Source organism: Emys orbicularis, chromosome 12 (assembly GCF_028017835.1).
Source record: "Emys orbicularis isolate rEmyOrb1 chromosome 12, rEmyOrb1.hap1, whole genome shotgun sequence".
In the NCBI taxonomy this organism is placed as follows: Eukaryota; Metazoa; Chordata; order Testudines; family Emydidae; genus Emys; species Emys orbicularis.
In genome coordinates, this window is record NC_088694.1 from 33,777,953 (window position 1) to 33,796,827 (window position 18,875).

The following is an 18,875-nucleotide window of genomic DNA, read 5'->3' on the forward strand; positions in this document are numbered from 1 at the left end:
CTCTCTCCATCCGGCGGGGGGGAGCTGAACCAGGGCGACTGCTCTAAGCCCTGGGGTAAAAGCCATAAGGAGCCAGCTGGAGCTCAGAGCAAGCCACTGATCCAGCCTTGTGACAGCTGCTTGGAGCTGAATGGGTTTGTATTTCTTTTCAGTGTCACAGGGACAGGGAGTCTCTGGGATTTGCAACACGTGCTGTGGGGATCCCGGCACCAGCCATGGGATATTTCTTACCCCGCAGGGACAGGCACCGCCCCTCACCTTGAACTTCACCTTCATGGAGCTTTCTACCTGGCGACCTACAAAGAGCCTTGATTGTGCCTGCCCCCACCCAGCTCCTGGGCTCCAAGGTGGGGGTTTGGCCCACCCCTAGGCCTGGGCCGGGTGCCAGCTCCCCTGGGTTCATCGCTGTTACACATCGGAATAACAACCCGCGTCTCAGACTGTCCGGGGGAGCTGGGCACCCAGCTGCCACCTGGGCCTGGAAAATCTCCCCCAGTCTTTTCCTTCTAGAATTGTTCTTTCCAATTTCAATGCCCTGGGATGGCAGCATCAGGCCTGTGTGAGCAGGGGGGAGAGCGTTTGCTGCTTCCCTGTCCCATTACAATGCCTCTGGGTCCTCACTCCAGGCAGGGCCGGGGGTTCCCGAGCTGCCGGGGGGCTGGACGCCCAGTTCCCAGGTATCTGAATGGGAATCACGTGTCCCAACAGCGGCCGAGCAGGGACAGATTTTCCAGGCCTGAACGCTCCTTCTCCTGGTGGAGCAGTGAGGGGGTGTCAGGGATCCGCACAGACCCAGAGCTAAAACGTCCTGCTAAACCCCGCCCTGGGCCCATGCCCCGTGTCTGCCACCTGCATCCCACGTGCTCCCCGCTCTCCGGGGCTCCTCCCGGCCTCAGCCAGACACCCCAGCGTCTGGGTCCTGCTGCTCTGCCCCACCAGAAAGCCGGAGCTGGGAGCGCTAATCCACCCGCTCAGGGCAGGCGGTCCCTGACCCTGCTGGGAACCCAGTGCCCTGGACAGTTGTGGGGAGCCCCGAGCCCCGGGACCCCAGCCAAAGCCAGGCAGACAAACCCAGGGAACTGCTTTATTCCAGCGAGGAATTTATTCCAGCTGGCAGAGACAGTCTCCGCCCACAGCACCAAGGGCCTGTCTGCACAACGACCTTCCTCCGCTGTAAGTTACAGGGTCAATTTAAACTGTTTTCGTTAAACTTATGCAAACCAATTGGCTGCTCTTAATTTAGGATCCGGGAGCGGGAGGGGGGGCTCAGCGGGACTGGAGGCCCAAGATAGCTTGGGGGGAGGGTATGGGGATGGGGGAGCTCAGCTGGGTTGGAGGCCCAGGGTAGCTTGCGGGGGAAGAGGGGTATGGGGATGGGGAGGGGGCTCAGAGCCCGAAGACAGCAGGGCCAACGCTGCAGCCCAGCAGGGTGTTGGCGGCTTCCAGGCATTCGCTCAGCCGGGGCCCTGCAACGAGAAGAGGTTCGGGGGAGACATCAGCCTGGGGGACAAAGGGCAGAGAGCTCACAGCCCGGGGGACTGATGTCGGGGAGTTGGGGGGAATGGGACGGGGAGCAGGGGGCTTGGAGCCTGTCTGTCCTGGGACTGGAGGCCTCTGGGGGTCTGGCTGGGGGGCCAGAGGCTGTTAGGAAGCCGGGGGACAGGGGGCCCTGGGACCCATGGGGTACAGGATCTCAGGTCTGTGGTTGGCTGGACTGTGGGGTCCTATGGGGTAGGGTTGGTACTGTGGGCTTGTGGGATCTCGGGGTGGGCTGGGGGACAAGGGAGTCTCGGGGGGTGTGGGGGGACTGGGCTATGGGGCAGGGACTCTCCGGACAAGGACCTGGGCCCTGTCCCAACCCCCCAGTCCTGTCTCACCTGCTTGGCCCCACACCCAGCCCACAGCCTTGGCCTCCAGCAGCTCCCACTCGTCGCGCTGCCCCGTGGCCCGGCCGTGCAGCGAGACCACAGCCAGCACTGTGGCCCAGACGCCGGGGGCCACGTCCTGTGCGTGGGAGAGAGACACAGCATGAGACAGCGCCCAGCCCGTCCCCCCGAGCGCTGCCCATCCCCCTGCCCAGGGGACCCTCCTGCACTCCTCCCAGCGCTGCCCCTATCGCCCCGGGGACCCCCCGGCACCCCTCCCAGCGCTGCCCCCATCCCCCCGCCCTAGGGACCCCTCTACCCTCCACAGTGCTCCCATCCCTTCCCCAGACTCAGAGGGTTCCCAGCACCCGCACTCTAGCACCGTGGACCCCCTACCCAGATGCCCGGTGGGATGCCCGGGGATACAGAAACAGCCTCAGAGAGGATCGAGCCTGGGCCTCCCCATGTCCTCCCCCAGCCCTGGGCCCCCTTGATCCAATGCTCCGATCCCCTTCAAGGGGGTTCCTAGCTCCCCGCTGTGGGCCCGTCTCCCCCACTGGGCTCCAGGTCCAGGGGTCATTTGATCCAGTCGCTCTTAGATCCCCTCTCCCCCCAGTCTGGGTCACGCCCAGTCTCATCTAGGAGCAGAGAACAGGCCCAACTCATGGCACCTTCCCCCCCCCCGTCTCTCCCCCCTTCTCCGTCCCCTGCACTCACCTTACTGGGCATCCTCCCCCTGGCGTCAGTCTCGCTCACCCCCAGCGCAGCGGCCAGCTGGGGGTCCAGGTCCCACGAGCCATCAGCATTCTGCAGAGACACCAGCCTCAGTAGGGGAGACTCCTCCAGTGCCCGCTCTAGGGAGAGACGTGGTGAGATGGCACTTGCACAGGGTTATGGGTACAGAACAGCAGTGTGGCCTGTCCAGGCTGGGGGACAGCCAACAACCTTAACTGTTACCCTCCATGCATCCTTAACTCTGCCTATCCATGGGGATCCTTAACTCTGCCCCATCCCTGGGCATCCTTTATCTGCTCCTCTGCACCCTTAACCTCTCCGTGGGCACCCTTAACTCTGCCCCTTCCTGCACCCATGGGATGACAATTAATTTGCAGTTGGAGTTGGGAACCAAAGTCCCTTGGGCCCCGTGAATGTCTCAGCCCCAGTCATTAATCTCACAACCCCAGGGTGTTTCTCAAACACAATCTGACCCCGGGACCATCCTGTACTACAACCTGCGATACAGACCTACGTCCAGGGAGACACAGAAGTGTCTAAGGGTATAGGAGAGATGGGATGTTACACAGTCTATACGATATTATAGCCATGCCTGGGCCAGGGTTATGAAGCAGAGTTAAGGTTACCTGGGTTACAGCAAGTTTGTATTTCCAGACTCTTCAAATTCAGGTTTTAAGGGGAACCTTAACTTTAAAATTTCTGCCTCTCGTGGGCTTCTTCGTTTAGAAACCAGACCGGCCAACCACGCTCTGTGCCCCTGAACTCACCTGTACAAACATCCAAGGCTGGGCCCAGCTTCACAAGGTATTTTTGTCTGGGAATTTAGCTGTGTCCCCATTTCAGAGAAAACTGCTCAGCGACATTTCTGTTACTAAAAAGCGACTGATTACCCCCTCTGCTGCCCAGTTGCCCCCCCCCCTTAGCTCATTGATACAAACTCACACCCCAAATTCCAGCTTCACAAAATTTATTGCCTGGGAGTTTCCTTTTTTTTCCATTTTGTTGCAAGATCATTTGCGTCCCAACACTTAAAAAACCCAGCTGCGGATTCCCCCTCCCCCAGCGTCACACCGGTGTTTTGCCCAGGAAGTTCCTTCACTTTCTATGTAGCTGTTAAACACTTGCCCAGCTCCGGGACCGTCAGGGCACGTCTGTCTCGGACCCGATGAAGCGTCATCCTGGGGTTTGCCGCCCGCCCCGAGTCCTGACTCCCAGCCCCTGCCCCCCTCACCTTTCTGGGGCACGGTCTCTGGCGGGGCGCCGTGTGTGCAGGACTTGACCTTGTGCCTCCGGGGCTCCCCTGCCTGAGCTTTGGGATGACGAGGGAGACAAGAGGAGGGGCGCCGGGGGGGGGGAGATAGCCGGTACTGGCCATGGGGAGCTCTGGGGGTGAGTGCCCTGGAGAAGGACGCGGGGGCGGCGGCTCTCAACTTGCACCTCCGAGCTGTTGTCAAAGTCGCAGGCCATGGACACTCCGGAGAACCCTCGGGCCCGAGCCATGGGCACAGAGGCGGAACAGCTCGCGAGGGAACACAGCAAATTCCGCATGCGCAGTGTGGCCCCGAAGCCTAGTGGGGGAGACGGACGGACAGAGAGGGACGGACAGACACGCAGACAGAGACAGGCTAAGAGAGGGAAAGGAAATCCCCCCCCATGGCACCCAGAGCCAATGCACCGATAGGACCCCTCCCCCATGCCTCCCCCAGCTGGCCACCATGACACCCAGCCCCATCCTCCTCTCCCCCCAGCTCCCCCAGAGTCAGGATTTCCCCCCAGCCCCTTCTCCCCAAGCTGGGACCCCTGGATCCAGCCCCTCCCCTGCAGCTTTCCCCCAGCTTGGACCCCTCATCCAGCCCCAGGGGACGTGGGGGCGGGTGCTGCACCCCATGGATGAGGGCAGGATGCTGGGGGGGGGGGGGCGAGAGGCCCCCGCTAGCCAGGCCTGCTCACGACAGCGATGCGCCCGCCCCTCCGGTCCCTGCCTGTGGGGGTCGGCTTCTCTGTGTAAGCAGAGTCAGGATGAGCTCTACCCTGACATCTGGTGGTGAATTATGGCGAGTGTGGAAAAGAACTCCAGGGGCTAATCTTGTTTGCATAGGCACACCCACTCGCCTGGCATGAAACAACAGCAACTGAAAGTGGTTACTTTGGCTGGTGTGGGATCCCCAGTTTCTCTGTTATTGGGGCAGGAAGAATAAAGTTTTGTTACCCTGATTCTGTGAATCAAGGCCAGTGGAACTGTTGTATGACAGAAGGACTGAGTGAGTCCTTCACCATTACCTAAGTAGCAATTGCTTGACAAGGGGTATGGGTTACAAAACCCAGTGAATGGAGAGAGGATGGGGATAGGTATTTGTATGTGATGGTATGGGTTCTCTCTGAGGGTTTGAAATGCCACTTGCACCATTGCCTCTCTCCACTGTTGAATGTCAGAGCTAACTTTGATTCCATTAGGAGTCTAGTTACAGGCTGCTGAGCTGAATTCATTTTGGGCCAATGGTGCACCAGCACTGGGGCTCCCCTACTATAAGAGCTGAGATCACTGAGTGCTCTGTTAACTAGTGGGGGAGCCTGAAGCTATATTGCTCAGCAGCTGGTGGAGCAACTTGTAGGGACGACTGGAGAAGCAGCGGGCGTGGGGCCGGTTGGAGTGGCCCAAGGAACGGCGAGCGGAGCTGTTTGCGGGGACGGCTGGAGCGGCTCACAGGTCAGTGAGTGGAGCGGAGCAGCTTGTAGAGCGGAGCAGTTCGTGGGATGGCAGGAAAGTGGACTGGCTTGTGGTGAAGGCTGCGGCGGAACCCCCACGGAGAAACAGATGGCTGGCCAGCCTCGGATCACGTAAGGTGCCCCTTAACACCCTGCGTGCCCCCCCCTTTTACTCTGGGGCTGCACTGACCAGGGACAGAGACTTTGGGGGGTTATTGGACTTTTGGGACTTTGGGTGGTTGCTGGACCCAAGAGACTTTGGGGGTGTTGGACTTTGGGGACTCTGGGTGATTTTTGGGTTGCTGGATTCAAGAACCAAAGGGAAAGGACACGGCCCAATTTGATGGTTTGTGTTATGAATCCTGTTTGTGGTGTTTTTCCAATTTTATGCTGATGTCGTTTACCTCATGTTATTAAACATTTTCTGCTACACTCAGACTCCGTGCTTGCGAGAGGGGAAGTATTGCCTCTTAGAGGTACCCAGGGGGTGGTATGTAATTGTCCCAGGTCACTGGGTGGGGGCTTGAGCCGGTTTTGCACTGCGTTATTGAAACGGAACCCCTAGATACGGAACCCGGCCTTTGTTGCTGCCAACTTAGATGGGCAGAAGTGTTACATCTGTCTGGGTTCGACTGTCTGATTCTCGGTCTCCGCCCCGTCTGTTTGGGTCTCCGATTCTGGGTCCATCTGTCTGTCCGTCCGTCCGTCCCACAGGCCCCACTCTCCCGGCTGGGATGGGCCAGGCCCCACACCCCGCCCCATGGCATGACTCCCCCTTCCCCACCACCGGCCCCATGGCATGACTCCCCATCCCCCCTCTGCAACCCCCCCTGCTTCCAACTGCATGACTCCCTCTCCCCCCACTGCAGCCCCCAGCCCTATGGCATGACTCCCCTCCCCCCACTGCAGCCCCCGGCCCCATGGCATGACTTCCCCTCTTGCCCCACTGCAACCCCAGCTCCTTCTGCAACACCCCGGCCCCATTGCATGACTCCCCTCCCCCCATTGCAACACCCGGCCCTATGGCATGACTCCCCTCCCCCCACTGCAGCCCCCGGCCCCATGGCATGACTTCCCCTCTTGCCCCACTGCAACCCCAGCTCCTTCTGCAACACCCCGGCCCCATTGCATGACTCCCCTCCTCCCATTGCAACACCTGGCCCCAGTGCATGACTCTCCTTTGCCCCACTGGAACCCCTGCTCCCCACTGCAACAGCCCGGCCCCATTGCATGACCCGTGCTTCCTATTGCAGCCCCAGCCCCATTGCATGAACCTCCCCTGCTCCCTGCTGCAACACCCCTGTGCTATAGTCCCCTTTCCTCAGCCTCCCTGTGCAGTGACATCCCTGCTCCTGCCCTCCCTGTGCACTATCCCCCAACTGCCCCAGCCCCCCGTGCAATAGCTCTGCTGCCCCAATCCCATGCGCTGTGTTCCACCCTGCTGCCCCCTGTGCTGTGCCCACCCCACTATGCCATGCTGCAGCCTGTGTGCCTATCCCATGGGGCATACCCCAGCCTCCTAGGCCCTATGTGCTTTCCCACTCCATGGGAGAGCCCTGTGGTTGTGCACTCTCTGCTTAGTCCTTTCCTGCTGCCTCAGCCCTGCTGATGACCTGGCATCTCTGTTTCCAGCCTGTCCCCTTTGTGCTGTGTGTTGCCAGCTCCCCCAGTTTGTTTGGTAGATCCAGAGAGACCCTGAGATCATCTGGTCTGACCTGGAGAGCGCAGGCCGGTCAGTTTCACCCAGTTCCCTCTGTGTTGAGTGGGATCAGGCAGAGAACAGGCAAAACTGAGGGGGCCCCAATGCCTGAGGCGCTCGCGGTGCCAGGGAACGGATTAGCTGAGATGTGCCCAGGTGATCCACGCTGCAGAGGGAGGTGAAGTCTGCCCCAGGGTCCCTGCCAGTTTGAGCTGGGGGAATTCCTCTTCCCAAATCTGGCAACCCTCCGTGAGCCGGACCCACCAGCCAAGTGGCTACAACGTGGTTTCGCAGGAGCTCAGAGCTCTTGCTCAGCTCTCAGAGGCAAGGTTTGTCGTCTTGGCCCTGGTTTGTACAGCGCCTGGCGCTGTGGGCTGTTGATCCTTCTTTAGTGCTTCTAGGAGCGACTGTAAAGATACCGAGACTGGGGAGTTTTTAAAAAATATAGGGAAATGTGGTTATAAAATGGCAAACATTTGGCAAAGGAATTGGGGCGGGGCACTTACAACTACTTTTCAGTTGGAGGACAGCGGAGCACTTGAAACTACTTTTCATTTCATTTGGAGGCCCTTGAAACTTCTTTTTAAAATGTTTTTGAAGGGTCTGGAGTGAATTGCTGTCCTTTTTAGTAGAGGGGGAAAATGTTCCGAGGGGCGGAGGGAAAGAACCAGGGTTTAGTTTACTCCGTCTTCTGCAAACAGCCAGATCGAACGCAGGGATGGGGCAGAGGTGACGGACGCTTTATCACTGGCAGAGAGAGGTGGAAGGGGAATGACCCTGGCCTGTCAACAGAACCAGTGGGGACTGGGCCAAGTAGTGAGGCACTGGATTGGGACCCAGGAGATCTTGGTTTTGTTCTCAGCTCCGCCTCAGATGCTGCATCTGGGCCTCAGTTTCCCCATCTATAAAATGGGGAGAACTCTCCTTTGTCTGTTTAGACTGTCAGCTCTGCGGGGCAGGGACTGTCTCTCACTGTGTGTCTGCCCAGCATCTGGAACAATGGTAGGCCCTAATCTTGGTCGGGGAGGGGGGGTCTGTGCAGCAGCTGGAGCAGTGGGGGATCTGGGTTTGGCTGGGGGGGTCCATGCAGTGTCTGGCATGACGGGGGTCCCAGTCTCAGTCAGGGAAGGGCAAGTCGGGTCCATGCAGTACCGGGCACGCGGGGGGCACTGATTTCACTTGAGGAGGGCGGGGGAGGTTTGCCCAGCATGACAGGGGCCCTGATCTCCGTGAAAAACACACGCGGGAATCTGGGGCGCGGGTGAAACACCAGTTCTGATACCGTCAGGACTCGTGTTTGGCTGTGGACGGACCCGATTGCGTGCACCTCAGACTCACACACGTTCATTCTGCCTGTGCTCCCCCCTCCCCTCGCAGTGGAAAACACCCTGAAACATCTGGCAGCAGGATAAACAGCTGGCTTCCCTCCTGTGAGGGGGGGTGGGGAAGAGGGGAGCTTTTATCAATCAAAGCGTTTCCTAGGCTACCAGTCCCGCCTGCCGCGCTGTGATGGGCGGAGGCCGTTGTCAGTCATTGCCAGGGTGTTCTATTTCTGCCACCGTTGTAGGGGCTCCGTAGCGGCTGGCAATTGCTGGGCCCACGGGAGCTGCAATGTAACCCGGTTCTGGTCCCTATTAGGGCCCCAGGGGCTGTTCCACTCAGCTGAGCCAGCCCACCCCTGCGGCCCCCCAGGCTCAGCTCAGTGGGGTCCTTCAGTGCCAGGGGGTGTGAATTGAGCTATCAGAATTTATAGCCCCTCCTCCCTCCCCAGCTGGAGCAGGAGTTAGGGGCTTAGGAGTCAGGACTCCTGGGTTCTATCCCCGGCCTTGGGAGGGGAGTGGGCTCTAGTGGTTAGAGCGGGGGCGGGGGGCTGGGGCTGAGAGCCCAGACTCCTGGGTTCTATCCCTGGCCTTGGGAGGGGAGTGGTGGTTAGAGCAGGGGGGCCTGGGAGTCAGGACTCCTGGGTTCTATCCCCAGCCTTGGGAGGGGAGTGGGGTCTAGCGGTTAGAGCGGGGGGGGCGGGGCTGGGGCTGAGAGCCCAGACTCCTGTGTTCTATCCCTGGCCTTGGGAGGGGAGTGGTGGTTAGAGCAGGGCGGCCTGGGAGTCAGGACTCCTGGGTTCTATCCCCAGCCTTGGGAGGGGCGTGGGGTCTAGTGGTTAGAGCAGAGTCCACATTGTGGAAGACGAGAGCCGCTGTCTGTACGCAGAAGCCAATTCTAGTTCTCATCTATATCTTTTTCTCTTTATGAATAAACCTTTAGATTTTAGTGTGGGGCAGGAGCGGTGACTGCGGGCGGGGGGGTGAAGGGCTGTGCTGGTGGAAGGTCCTGCCGAAAAAGGGAAGGGTCTGAAGGGGGCAGGCTCAGGCTCAGGGAGAAAGGGGGCACTAGGACCCTGAGGCGGCAGGTGATCCAGGTAGGCAGCATGGATCTGCACAGGAGAAGCAGAGACGCTCTGCTCCGGGGCCCCGGGGAGGTGCGTGGGGGCGGCAGGTGAGGCCGGGGGGAGACCCGGCCCCAAATATTGGTGGAGCCGGGCCCCTGGGCTCCACCAGGGAATATAACTCGCCGTCCCGCTCTCCTCATCAGTCGTTACCACTCTGCAGTATTTTGTCACCCGCCAATCTTAGCAGCAGTGATTCTACGTTATCTCCGAATTCACTGATCAAAAATATGTTTAAAAATGAGTCCTTGAGAGCGTCTTCAGACGCTTAGTCCCCAGGACCTGCTCCCCACAGCACAGGGAGAAAAGGCCGTCCAGCCCTGCTCGTACCTGGGAGAGAAGCACTGAAGGAAGCAGGATCTCTCCCTCAGCAACTGCCTGAAGGTCCCTCGCCCCGAGGACCTGCTCCTGTTGCACCAGGGTGTGGTGTTCTGTCCCAGCTAGTGGCGCTGAGACCACCTAGAGAGAGAATTAAAGGAGTCAGCTCCATAGCCTTAGCTAATAGCCAGTTGGCTTTTAGCTCATGCTGGAGAGGCTCATGCACTAAGCCCCCAGGTTCGATCCTGCCCGCTGACGACTGGGGTCTCTCGGTGTTCTAAGTGAGGGGTTGTGACTTTATTGACATGAACTGTGACCGTATCGATCCTTGCTGCAGCCAAGGTCCTAGAGTTGCACCAAATCTTGTACGAAGGAGGTCATGTGAGGTGTCTATGGAAAGGTTGTAATTTGCTGGGTATGATGATGCTGTCTGTACGTGTGTATCACTTTTGTATTTGAAGTTATGAGTATTGGCTATGCACTTGTATCGCAATGTGTTTGGTTCTAAGTAGCATTCGTGAAGCATTTGGTCAGTTTCTTGAGAAAGGAATTTTCTGATTAAGTGCCCAATCAAGAATCACTTAACTCACAGTGGAGCTTGGGAGACTCCAATCCACGAATGAGAAGCCTTCCTGGGAACGTTCAAGGTAGCATGTGAGCAATGGCTGCTCTACCTGTAAAGAACGGACTCAGGCATGGACATGTGACTTGCCCATGTGACTCCAAACTCCACCTTGCTGCTGTGCTTTTCCACAGTAAGAACAAAGGGGTCCTTCCACACGGCAGAGGATAGAAAAGGCCCTGGAAACCCCTCCATTTGGGAGGAACTTTGCTACAAACTGAAGCTCTGACAATGGACTGAATGACCCATCCAAATCTCTAGATGTACTCCAGAGACTTGATTTGTGCCTGTAGTTTATTCCGTCACTGCTACAAGCCTGAACCAAGAACTTTGCCATTTCTGTATGTAATTGATTCCTTTAACAATTTTAACTCTCCTCTATCTTTCTTTCTTTTTATGAATAAACCTTTAGATTTTAGATGCTAAAGGATTGGCAACAGTGTGATTTGTGGGTAAGATCTGACTTGTCTATTGACCTGGATGTGGGGCTTGGTCCTTTGAGAGAACCTTTTTTCTTTTACTGGGGTCTTGGTTTTCATAACCGTTCATCCCCATAAGGAGTGGTGCTGGTGGTGATACAAGGGAACTGGAATCTCTGAAGGAATTGCTTGTATGACGTCCGATTAGCCAGTGGGGTAAAACCAAAGTCCTCTCTGCATGGCTGGTGTGGCGTGCTTTAATAGTAGTAAAGGACACCCAGCCTTGGGCTGTGACTGCCCTGCTCCAAGCAATTGGTCCGGAATTGATACTCTCGGTAGGGTCCCGCCAGAGGCCGCATCGTTACAGGGGTCGTCCGGGATTACAACTGGGAACTCAGGACGCGCTTCCTCAGCTAGGGGAAGTATGTAACCACACACCTTCTGGGTGTGGTGGTGTGTCCCAGCTAGTGGCACCAAGACCACTTAGAGGGAGAGATAAAACGAGTCTTCTCTACAGCCATAGCTGACAGCCAGGTGGCTTTTAGCTCATGCTGTAGAGGCCCATGCACTAAGCTCCAGAAGTCTCCGGTTCGATCCCGGACACGGACGAGTCGCCGACCGAGCTCTGTCAGCGTTACAGAGGCAGCTGCCACCCCAAGAAGGAGAGAGCTGCCATGCCACGCCCGGCCGCGAAGAGGTGCCAAGCACCCTTCAGAGCTTCCTGTGATAAATTGCGAACTTTGGACAATAGCCCTGGGCTCCCCCACCATCTGCCGCGCCCTTCCCACCCAAAGGGCCGAAACCCTGACCACTAGGCAACATCCCCATGAGCGAAGGCCATCATGAGGCATCCGTCTTCGAAAGTTTGCAGAGGATGCAGGAGCAGAAAGGGGAGAGAGGATGAAGGTGGCTCTTGGGAAGAGGGAGGGAGGGAGCCTTATGGGAATCTGTTTACCGCCATCAACCCAATGATCAGATCATTGATGCCTAGAATCTTCCCTGACGTGTTGTAATTGATTGGATCTCGATTTTAAAACGGTTCCCACATTTGCAGACGGAGAAATGTCACCTCATATGGAAGCTGTTCCATACCCCTAATCATTTTGGTTGCCCTTTTCTGTACCTTTTCCAATTCCAATTCCAATTCTTTTTGAGATGGGGGACCAGCTCCAGTATTCAAGCTGTGGGCATACCATGGATTTATAGAGAGGCAATATTACATTTCTGTCTTGCTATCTATCCCTTTCCTAATGACTTCCCAACATTTGGTTCGCTTTTTTGACTGCCGATGCACATTGAGTGGACGTTTTCAGAGAACTATCCACAATGACTCCAAGATCTTTCTTAGGTTGTAAGAGCTAATTTAGACCCCATCATTTTAGATGTAGAGTTGGGATCATGTTTTTCAATGTGCATTACTTTGCATTTATCAACGTTGAATTTCATCTGCCTTTTCGTTGCCCAGTCACTCAGTTTGGTGAGATCCCTTTGTCACACTTTGCACTCTCTTTTGGACTTAACTAACTTGAGTTGGTTTGTATCAGCTGCAAATGTTGCCACCTCACTGTTTACCCCTTTTTCCAGATCACTTAGGAGTATGTTGAACAGAACTGGTCCCCGTACAGACCCCAGGGGGACACCACTATTTACCTCTCTCCATTCTGAAAACTGACCACTTAGACCCTTTCTTTCTTGCCTTTGAACCAGTTACTTATCCCAGAGAGGACCTTCCATCTTATCCCATTTTGCTTCAGAGCCTTTGGGGTGGGACCTTGTCAAAGGTTTTCTGAAAATCTAAGTACACTATATCCACGGGATCACCTTTATCCACATGCTTGTAGACTCCCTCAAAGAATTCTAGTAGATTTGTGAGGCATGATTTCCCTTTACTGAAACCACGTTCTCTCTTCCCCAACAGATTGTGTTTATCTCTGTGTCTAATAATTGTGCTCTTTATTATAATTTCACCCAATTTGCCTGGTACTGAAGTTAGCATTAGTGGCCTGTAATTGCGGGGAGCGTCTCTGGAGCGTTTTTTATGCATTGGTGTCATATTAGCTCTCCTCCAGGCATCTGGTATGGAAGCTGATTTAAAGGACAGGTTACATACCATAGTTAGTTAGTTAGTACGGCAATTTCACATTTCAGTTTCTTCAGAACTCTTGGGTGGATACTATCTAGTTCCGGTGACTTAGTGCTGTTTAATTTATCAGTTTGTTCCAAAACCTCCTTATAGAATAGTCAAGTCATGATCACTGGCCCCAGAGCAACCACGGCCATCCAGTCCAGTGATCAGTTCATCGTTATCCACCACAAGGAGGCCCACAATAGAGTCACCCCTAGTTGGGTACAAAACTTTGTATTAGTAAAGTATCTATAATTTTTCAAAATCTCCAAGGACGATTTACTCCTGGCTACATGAGACCTCCCCCGTCTGTCTCCCAATAGGAAGTCCCCCGGGCTAACCTAATTTCTTCCCACAAGTCACAGACAGGTGCAAAAGGAGAAACATTTCCTGCTCTCTGGTTTGGATTCAGTGAACTGTGCCAGCCCCCCACCGGTTCATCTGCTGGGCTGTGTTAGTTAGCAGATTGATCCCTGTCCATTCGAGGTCCTGGGGTTCTCAATAATGTAAACCAGGTAATGATGTGTCTAATGCAGGGGTTCTCAAACTTCACTGCACTCCGACCCCCTTCTGACAACAAAAATTACTACACAAGCCCAGGAGGGGGGACCGAAGCCTGAGCCCTCTCGAACCCCAGGTGCGGGGGGGAAGCCAAAGCCCGAGTCCCCCCCCACCCTGTGTGGGGAGGCCAAAATTGAAGCCCAAGGGCTTCATCCCCAGACAAGGGGCTTGCAACCTGAGCTTGACTTCCTAGGGCTGAGGCCCTCAGGCTTTGGCTTCGGCCTCAGTCAGTGGGGCTTGGGCTTTAACTTTGGCCCCAGGCCCCAGCAAGTCTAAGCCAGCCCCGGTGACCCCATTAAAATGGGGTTGCAACTCACTTTGGGGTCCTGACCCACAGCTTGAGAACCGCCTCCCTGCTCACCACTTTTTGTACCCTCTCTCCCCTACCTCAATGGGCTGTAACCAGCGACAGGAACATTCCAGTCATACGCATCGTCCCCCCGGGTTTCCCCATTTCCCCTCCCCAGGGAGAATTTCCAACTCCTCTTCCTTATTGCCCAGATTCGGCTGCCAAGAGCAGTGTTGCTTCCTTTCACGAGTGATATCCTGCAGGGCACATACACCACAGCACAGCATTCCCCTGCGTCCACACTGGTGTTCCTGGCTTACAGATAACCATCCTGCAGTGAGAGACTCCATCTCCCGTGTCCCTTTCTTCCCTCCGTTGCAAGGTGCTGGGGGAGAAAGAGAACATGTCCCGAGGGCTGAGGCCCCATGGGATTGCGGGCATTGCAGCATGCTCTCCAGGAACCCTCAAGCCTCTGCAGCATCAGAACAGCAGAGCCTGGACTGGAGCAAGGGAAAGGCCTGTTTTCCACAGAATCCTTCCCTCAGGCCTGGAGCATTTAGAGCAGAAATCCCTGTGGGAGTTAATGTTGCTCTAGAAAGAGCTGCCCGGGGGGGGCAGCTTCTTGACACCACCACACAAAGGGATCTGTTTGTTGAGCTGCATAAAGCCCTGCACTGATTCTCGGAGAGGATTCCCCCGAGCAGTTGGGGGAGGCAGGACCTTATTCCTTACCTCTCGTGACAGGGCCGTGGGAAAGCTTGTAGGAAGCCAGAGGCAGCTTTCTAGAGGGTTAATTCAGAAATTCCCTGTGGAGCCTAGGGGCTGCGGCCTACGGCAGGAAGGAGCCAGGTGGTGGTTGGAGAGACTCTAGGAGGAATGCTATGGGATGGCGCTCTGATCGCCTCTTCACTCTGCTTCTTCCCACCCCCACCTTTGAGGTAAGTGCATCACCTTCTCCTTCCTGCCTGTGGGCTGGAAAGCAGAGATGGCAGGAGAGAGGTTGCCCACTCAGCCCATGGACAGGAGGATCCATTGCAGTTTACGTCCTCCTGCTTGTCCCAGCCCAGAGGAATGCATGACACCGAGCCTGGACTCTGGGACTGCATTAGTCGCCAACAGGGGAGTGTGGTAGGAGAGGACACAACATGTCTACACAGAACTTTTTCTGGACTGCTGCGGTGCGGGGAGAGAGGCCAGATTCCATCTGGCTCTTTAGGACTCTGAGGAAGCTCTGGGATCGGGAGAGAGGTCTCTGGAGCCTCGGACTGTGCAGGTTTGGAGACATGTGGCTCCTACCTAGTCCAGAGTAACCTGCCGTGTTCCCCCACAAGAGCCATATGATCAGGCAACACTGCCTCTATTGCCTTGGCCACATGTATTGTGTGCTTTTTCTGGTGGCTCATCCAGAAAAGGAGGATAAGAGCTCACTACTGCTACCATCTGAGGGAGTTGCTGGGTTGAGATCAGCTGGTAGAAGGAGGCAATAGCCCAAGAATCTGGGACTTCAAGCCCCTAGAGTGACCTCTTACCTTTACAGACCCCCCCCCATCATACACAGCTATTTTAAAGTTTAGCGTGATAGTAAAGAGACCCCTTGTCAACCCTTCACCACAGAAGAGAGAGCCTGCAGCATTTGTCATTAACGATTTATTTCTCCTCTCCCGGCTCCCAGACTGCTTCTCCTCCCTACTGCCACCAGCCACCTTCAAGTTCTCCCTCTTCTCTCCCCGGCTCTGCTCACTTGATTGCAGCAGCTCAGCGGATGGTCCAGCTTTACTCTTTCACTTCCATTCTTCTTCACTTCTTTGGGTGCCTGCATTTGCCATTGAGCAGGCTGATGGAAATACCTGAGTGCTCTCTCTAGGCCAGGGGTCTGAAACACGTGGCCTGCGGGGCTATTTCTCTAGGTAAGCGGCTCCGGGCCAGAGTCCAATGCCGTCCTGCACCCCAATCCCCTGCCATGAGCCCCCTGCCTGCACCCCAACCCTCTGGCACACCTCGCACTCCCTCCTGCACCTCACACCCCAACCCCCTGCCCTGAGCCTCCTGCCTGCACCTCAACCCCCTGCTGCACCCCAACTCCCTGCCCTCAGCCCCCTGCCGCATCCCACATCCTTCCTGCACCCCAACTTCCTATCCTGAGCCCTCTTCTGCATCCCCCACCCCTTCTGCACCCCAACCTCCTGCCCTGAGCCCCCTGTCTGAACCCCAACCCTCTGCCACACTCCCTCCTGCACCCCAACTCCCTATCCTGAGCCCCCTGCTGCATCCCCAACCCCTTCTGCAGCCAACCTCCTGCCCTGAGCCCCGTCTGAATCCCCACCTTCTGCCACACCCCACACTCCGTCCTGCACCCTGCCCCCCAACCCCCTGCCCAGAGTCCCCTACTGCACCCTGCACCCTGACCCCCTGCCTCACCCCTCCAACTTCCTGCCCTGAGCCCCCTGCACCTCAACTCCCACCCTGAGCCCCTGCCATACCCCTCCTGCCCCCTCTGGGGGCAGGGCTGGGAACAGCGAGAGGGGGTGTCAGCGATGCGGCCCTTGGTCCAATGAACTAGTCCTCAGGCGGCCCTCATGGTCATTTGAGTTTGAGACCCCTGGTCTAGGCTCACAGGCGCAGCAGCTAAAGCCAAGCCCCACTGAGAGCAGGGGGAGATTAGCCTGGAGTGTCAGGAGTGGAGGCTTGGCCCATGGGGACCCAGGCACTGCCGCTGCTGCCACCGTCATGGTGAATCCTCCAACCCCTCGCCAAAGGGCTCTTCCACATTCTGCAAACTGGCCTCATTGGCTGACTGTCTAGGAGAACAGAAACCCTTTGTTAGAGCCGGAGAGTCTCTTGCCATGGCTCCCTGAGGGTCACAGTCAAACACCTGTGAGTCTCTAGGAGGCTCTCAAGCAGTTCCCTGCTCAGGCACTTGGCACCCACTAGCAATGGTCGCTGACAGCAGCATTGCCAAGGGGAGCTCAGCAGATGGTCCCTTCTATGGCTTCCTGAGTGGGAGGGAGGTTGGTCTTGTCATTTAAGGCCTAGTGTCAGAGTCAGGGCTCCTGGGTTCTCTGACTTTGGAAGTGGGTGGAGTCTAGTGGTTGGAGCTGGACTGGTATCAGTCCCACAGTTCCTTCCTGCCTCTGTCAGGGACGTCGTGTGTGACCTTGCAGCCAGTTGTTTTGTATCCCTATGCCCCAGCGAACAGGGATAATACTGACCCCCCTCAGAGGGGCTGGCAGGGGTCACCAGCGTCATGACTCAAGTTGGAATTAATTGTGCTCTTGGTGGTGAAGGGCCCAGATTCAGTCTCCATGGATGCCAAGGGAGACTGTATTGTGGCCATGGTTTGACTCCCCTAGCATTAAAGGCTGTTTAGCCCGGTCCCGGCCAGGTGTGGTGCATCTGCTCCTGGCCCTCTCTGGCACACAGCTCCATCCCACACAAGAACATGGCCCACCACAGACAATCTATCAGCTCCCATCTGGGATTCAGCTCCAAGACGGATGGGGAGCCCTAGCCGGACCATAGAAAGACACGGTGGTGTTCTGTGGTGGAAACTGCTGGAGCTTCAGCCTCTGCTCCCACCTCCACCCACACGCTGAGGGCTTCAAAAGTGGTCCCTGGCCCCAGGTAAACAAAGGAGCTGAGCGGAGGCCAAGGTGGGACTGATCCTAAGAGAAGAGCAGATTTCTCCTCTGCTCTAGGGAGAGTCCCATAGGAAAAGCAGCCGGGGTGGGGGCAGGGGCAATACAAGCACTACCCCTCAGCCCTTGACTAGCGGGCAACTAGGACTTTGGGAGCCAAGGGACTGGTGTATCTTGCTGGAGAGCAGAAAAGGGCATTGGAGAAATTGTACAAAAGCCAATGTCACGGCTGGGTCAAGGGCAGCCAGACCTACTAGTCAGAGCCAGAGTCTACACTCACATGACAGGAGTTGAGAGTCAGCTGGGTCAGGATACTGGACGATCAGCAGCAAAAGACAAACTTGCGATCAACTCCACAAATCAGATGCCAGGAAATCAAGCCAGGGGAGCGGCAGCAGAACGAGGCAGCACACGGTCCAGAACCGGGAGCAGGCCTGGTGTTCAGTCAGCTTTGTGTTCCTGCTGCTGTCTTACGCAGGGCCAGGGGGCCAGTGAGCTTTCCTGGGACTCCTCCAATAGGACCTCAGGAGTGGAGCCTCAAACTGGGGCTGAACTTCATGGGTCCGAGGTAAGCAATTTTCAGCAGGCTTCCAGGTGGAGGGTTGGAGTGTGGCTGCTCCCATGAACCCTGCAGACCCGGGTTGAAGACCCCTGGGTGGTGACAGTGAGTTCTCTCCCTGCTCAAACCTCCTGCAGCAGGATCCTGGACACATCCTCTGAGAATAAAATGAGGATATCATGATGAGAAATAGGGCTCTGTACCAGGCCCGGGATCTGGGGACAGGGAAAGCTCCCAACCAGGATATGTAGCAGGAGCCCCCTGTTTCTTGCAAGACCCCCAAGTGGCAGGACAAGTGAATGGCTCTTACCTCCAGGAGGTGCATGGGATCTTCCATCTGAGCTTCAATGGGACCCATGTGGCTTGGTCTGACAGGATGAGATGACCTGTCCCCACTGCTCCCTGAGCTGGGCTGGCTGCAGGATAGATCTGTGTGAGAGGCTGGGACAGAGCCTGAAAGATAGATGTGATAGTCAGGCTTCTGTCACCTCAGGGGGAGAACAGAGGGTCTGAACCCCAAAGAATAAGCAATTGAATCAGCTGATTCAATGAAGAATTATTGTGCCCTACAGGTACATCATAAGGTCCTCTCATGGATTGGTAACTGGTTAAACACTGCTCTGCACTGACTGCCCTGACTATGGGTGGCCCAATGGCCCACCGCAGCTCCAGCTACCAAGAGAGCTGGAACCAGAGGCCTTCCTGCTCCTGGGACAGAGGAGTAGGTTGAGGATCTACCTGGAGGTGAGTGTTGGCCTTCCCCAAGCCCATGGTCTAGACTCCATTCAGGGCAGCGCACAGGAACTGCGATTCCTATTCTGGATCTAGGGGTGGTTTCAGTTTGCTGGCAGGAGACTGGACATGAGACCTTGCAGTTGCAGGGCGACCCAGGCACTAAC

General features: G+C 56.4%; 1 protein-coding gene across 1 annotated transcript in view; it reads right to left on the reverse strand.

Annotated features, from left to right (window-relative positions):
• Positions 1–1,386: 1,386 nt before the first annotated feature.
• LOC135886654 (von Willebrand factor A domain-containing protein 5A-like) overlaps positions 1,387–18,875 on the reverse strand; it is a 64,092-nt gene continuing 46,603 nt past the window's right edge. The window contains exons 14-17 of the mRNA XM_065414434.1: positions 4,011–4,168; positions 2,583–2,717; positions 1,878–2,004; positions 1,387–1,466 (exon numbers count right to left, since the gene is read on the reverse strand). Of these exons, the coding sequence (XP_065270506.1) occupies positions 1,387–1,466; positions 1,878–2,004; positions 2,583–2,717; positions 4,011–4,168 (500 nt within the window). The remainder of the gene's footprint in view (positions 1,467–1,877; positions 2,005–2,582; positions 2,718–4,010; positions 4,169–18,875) is intronic.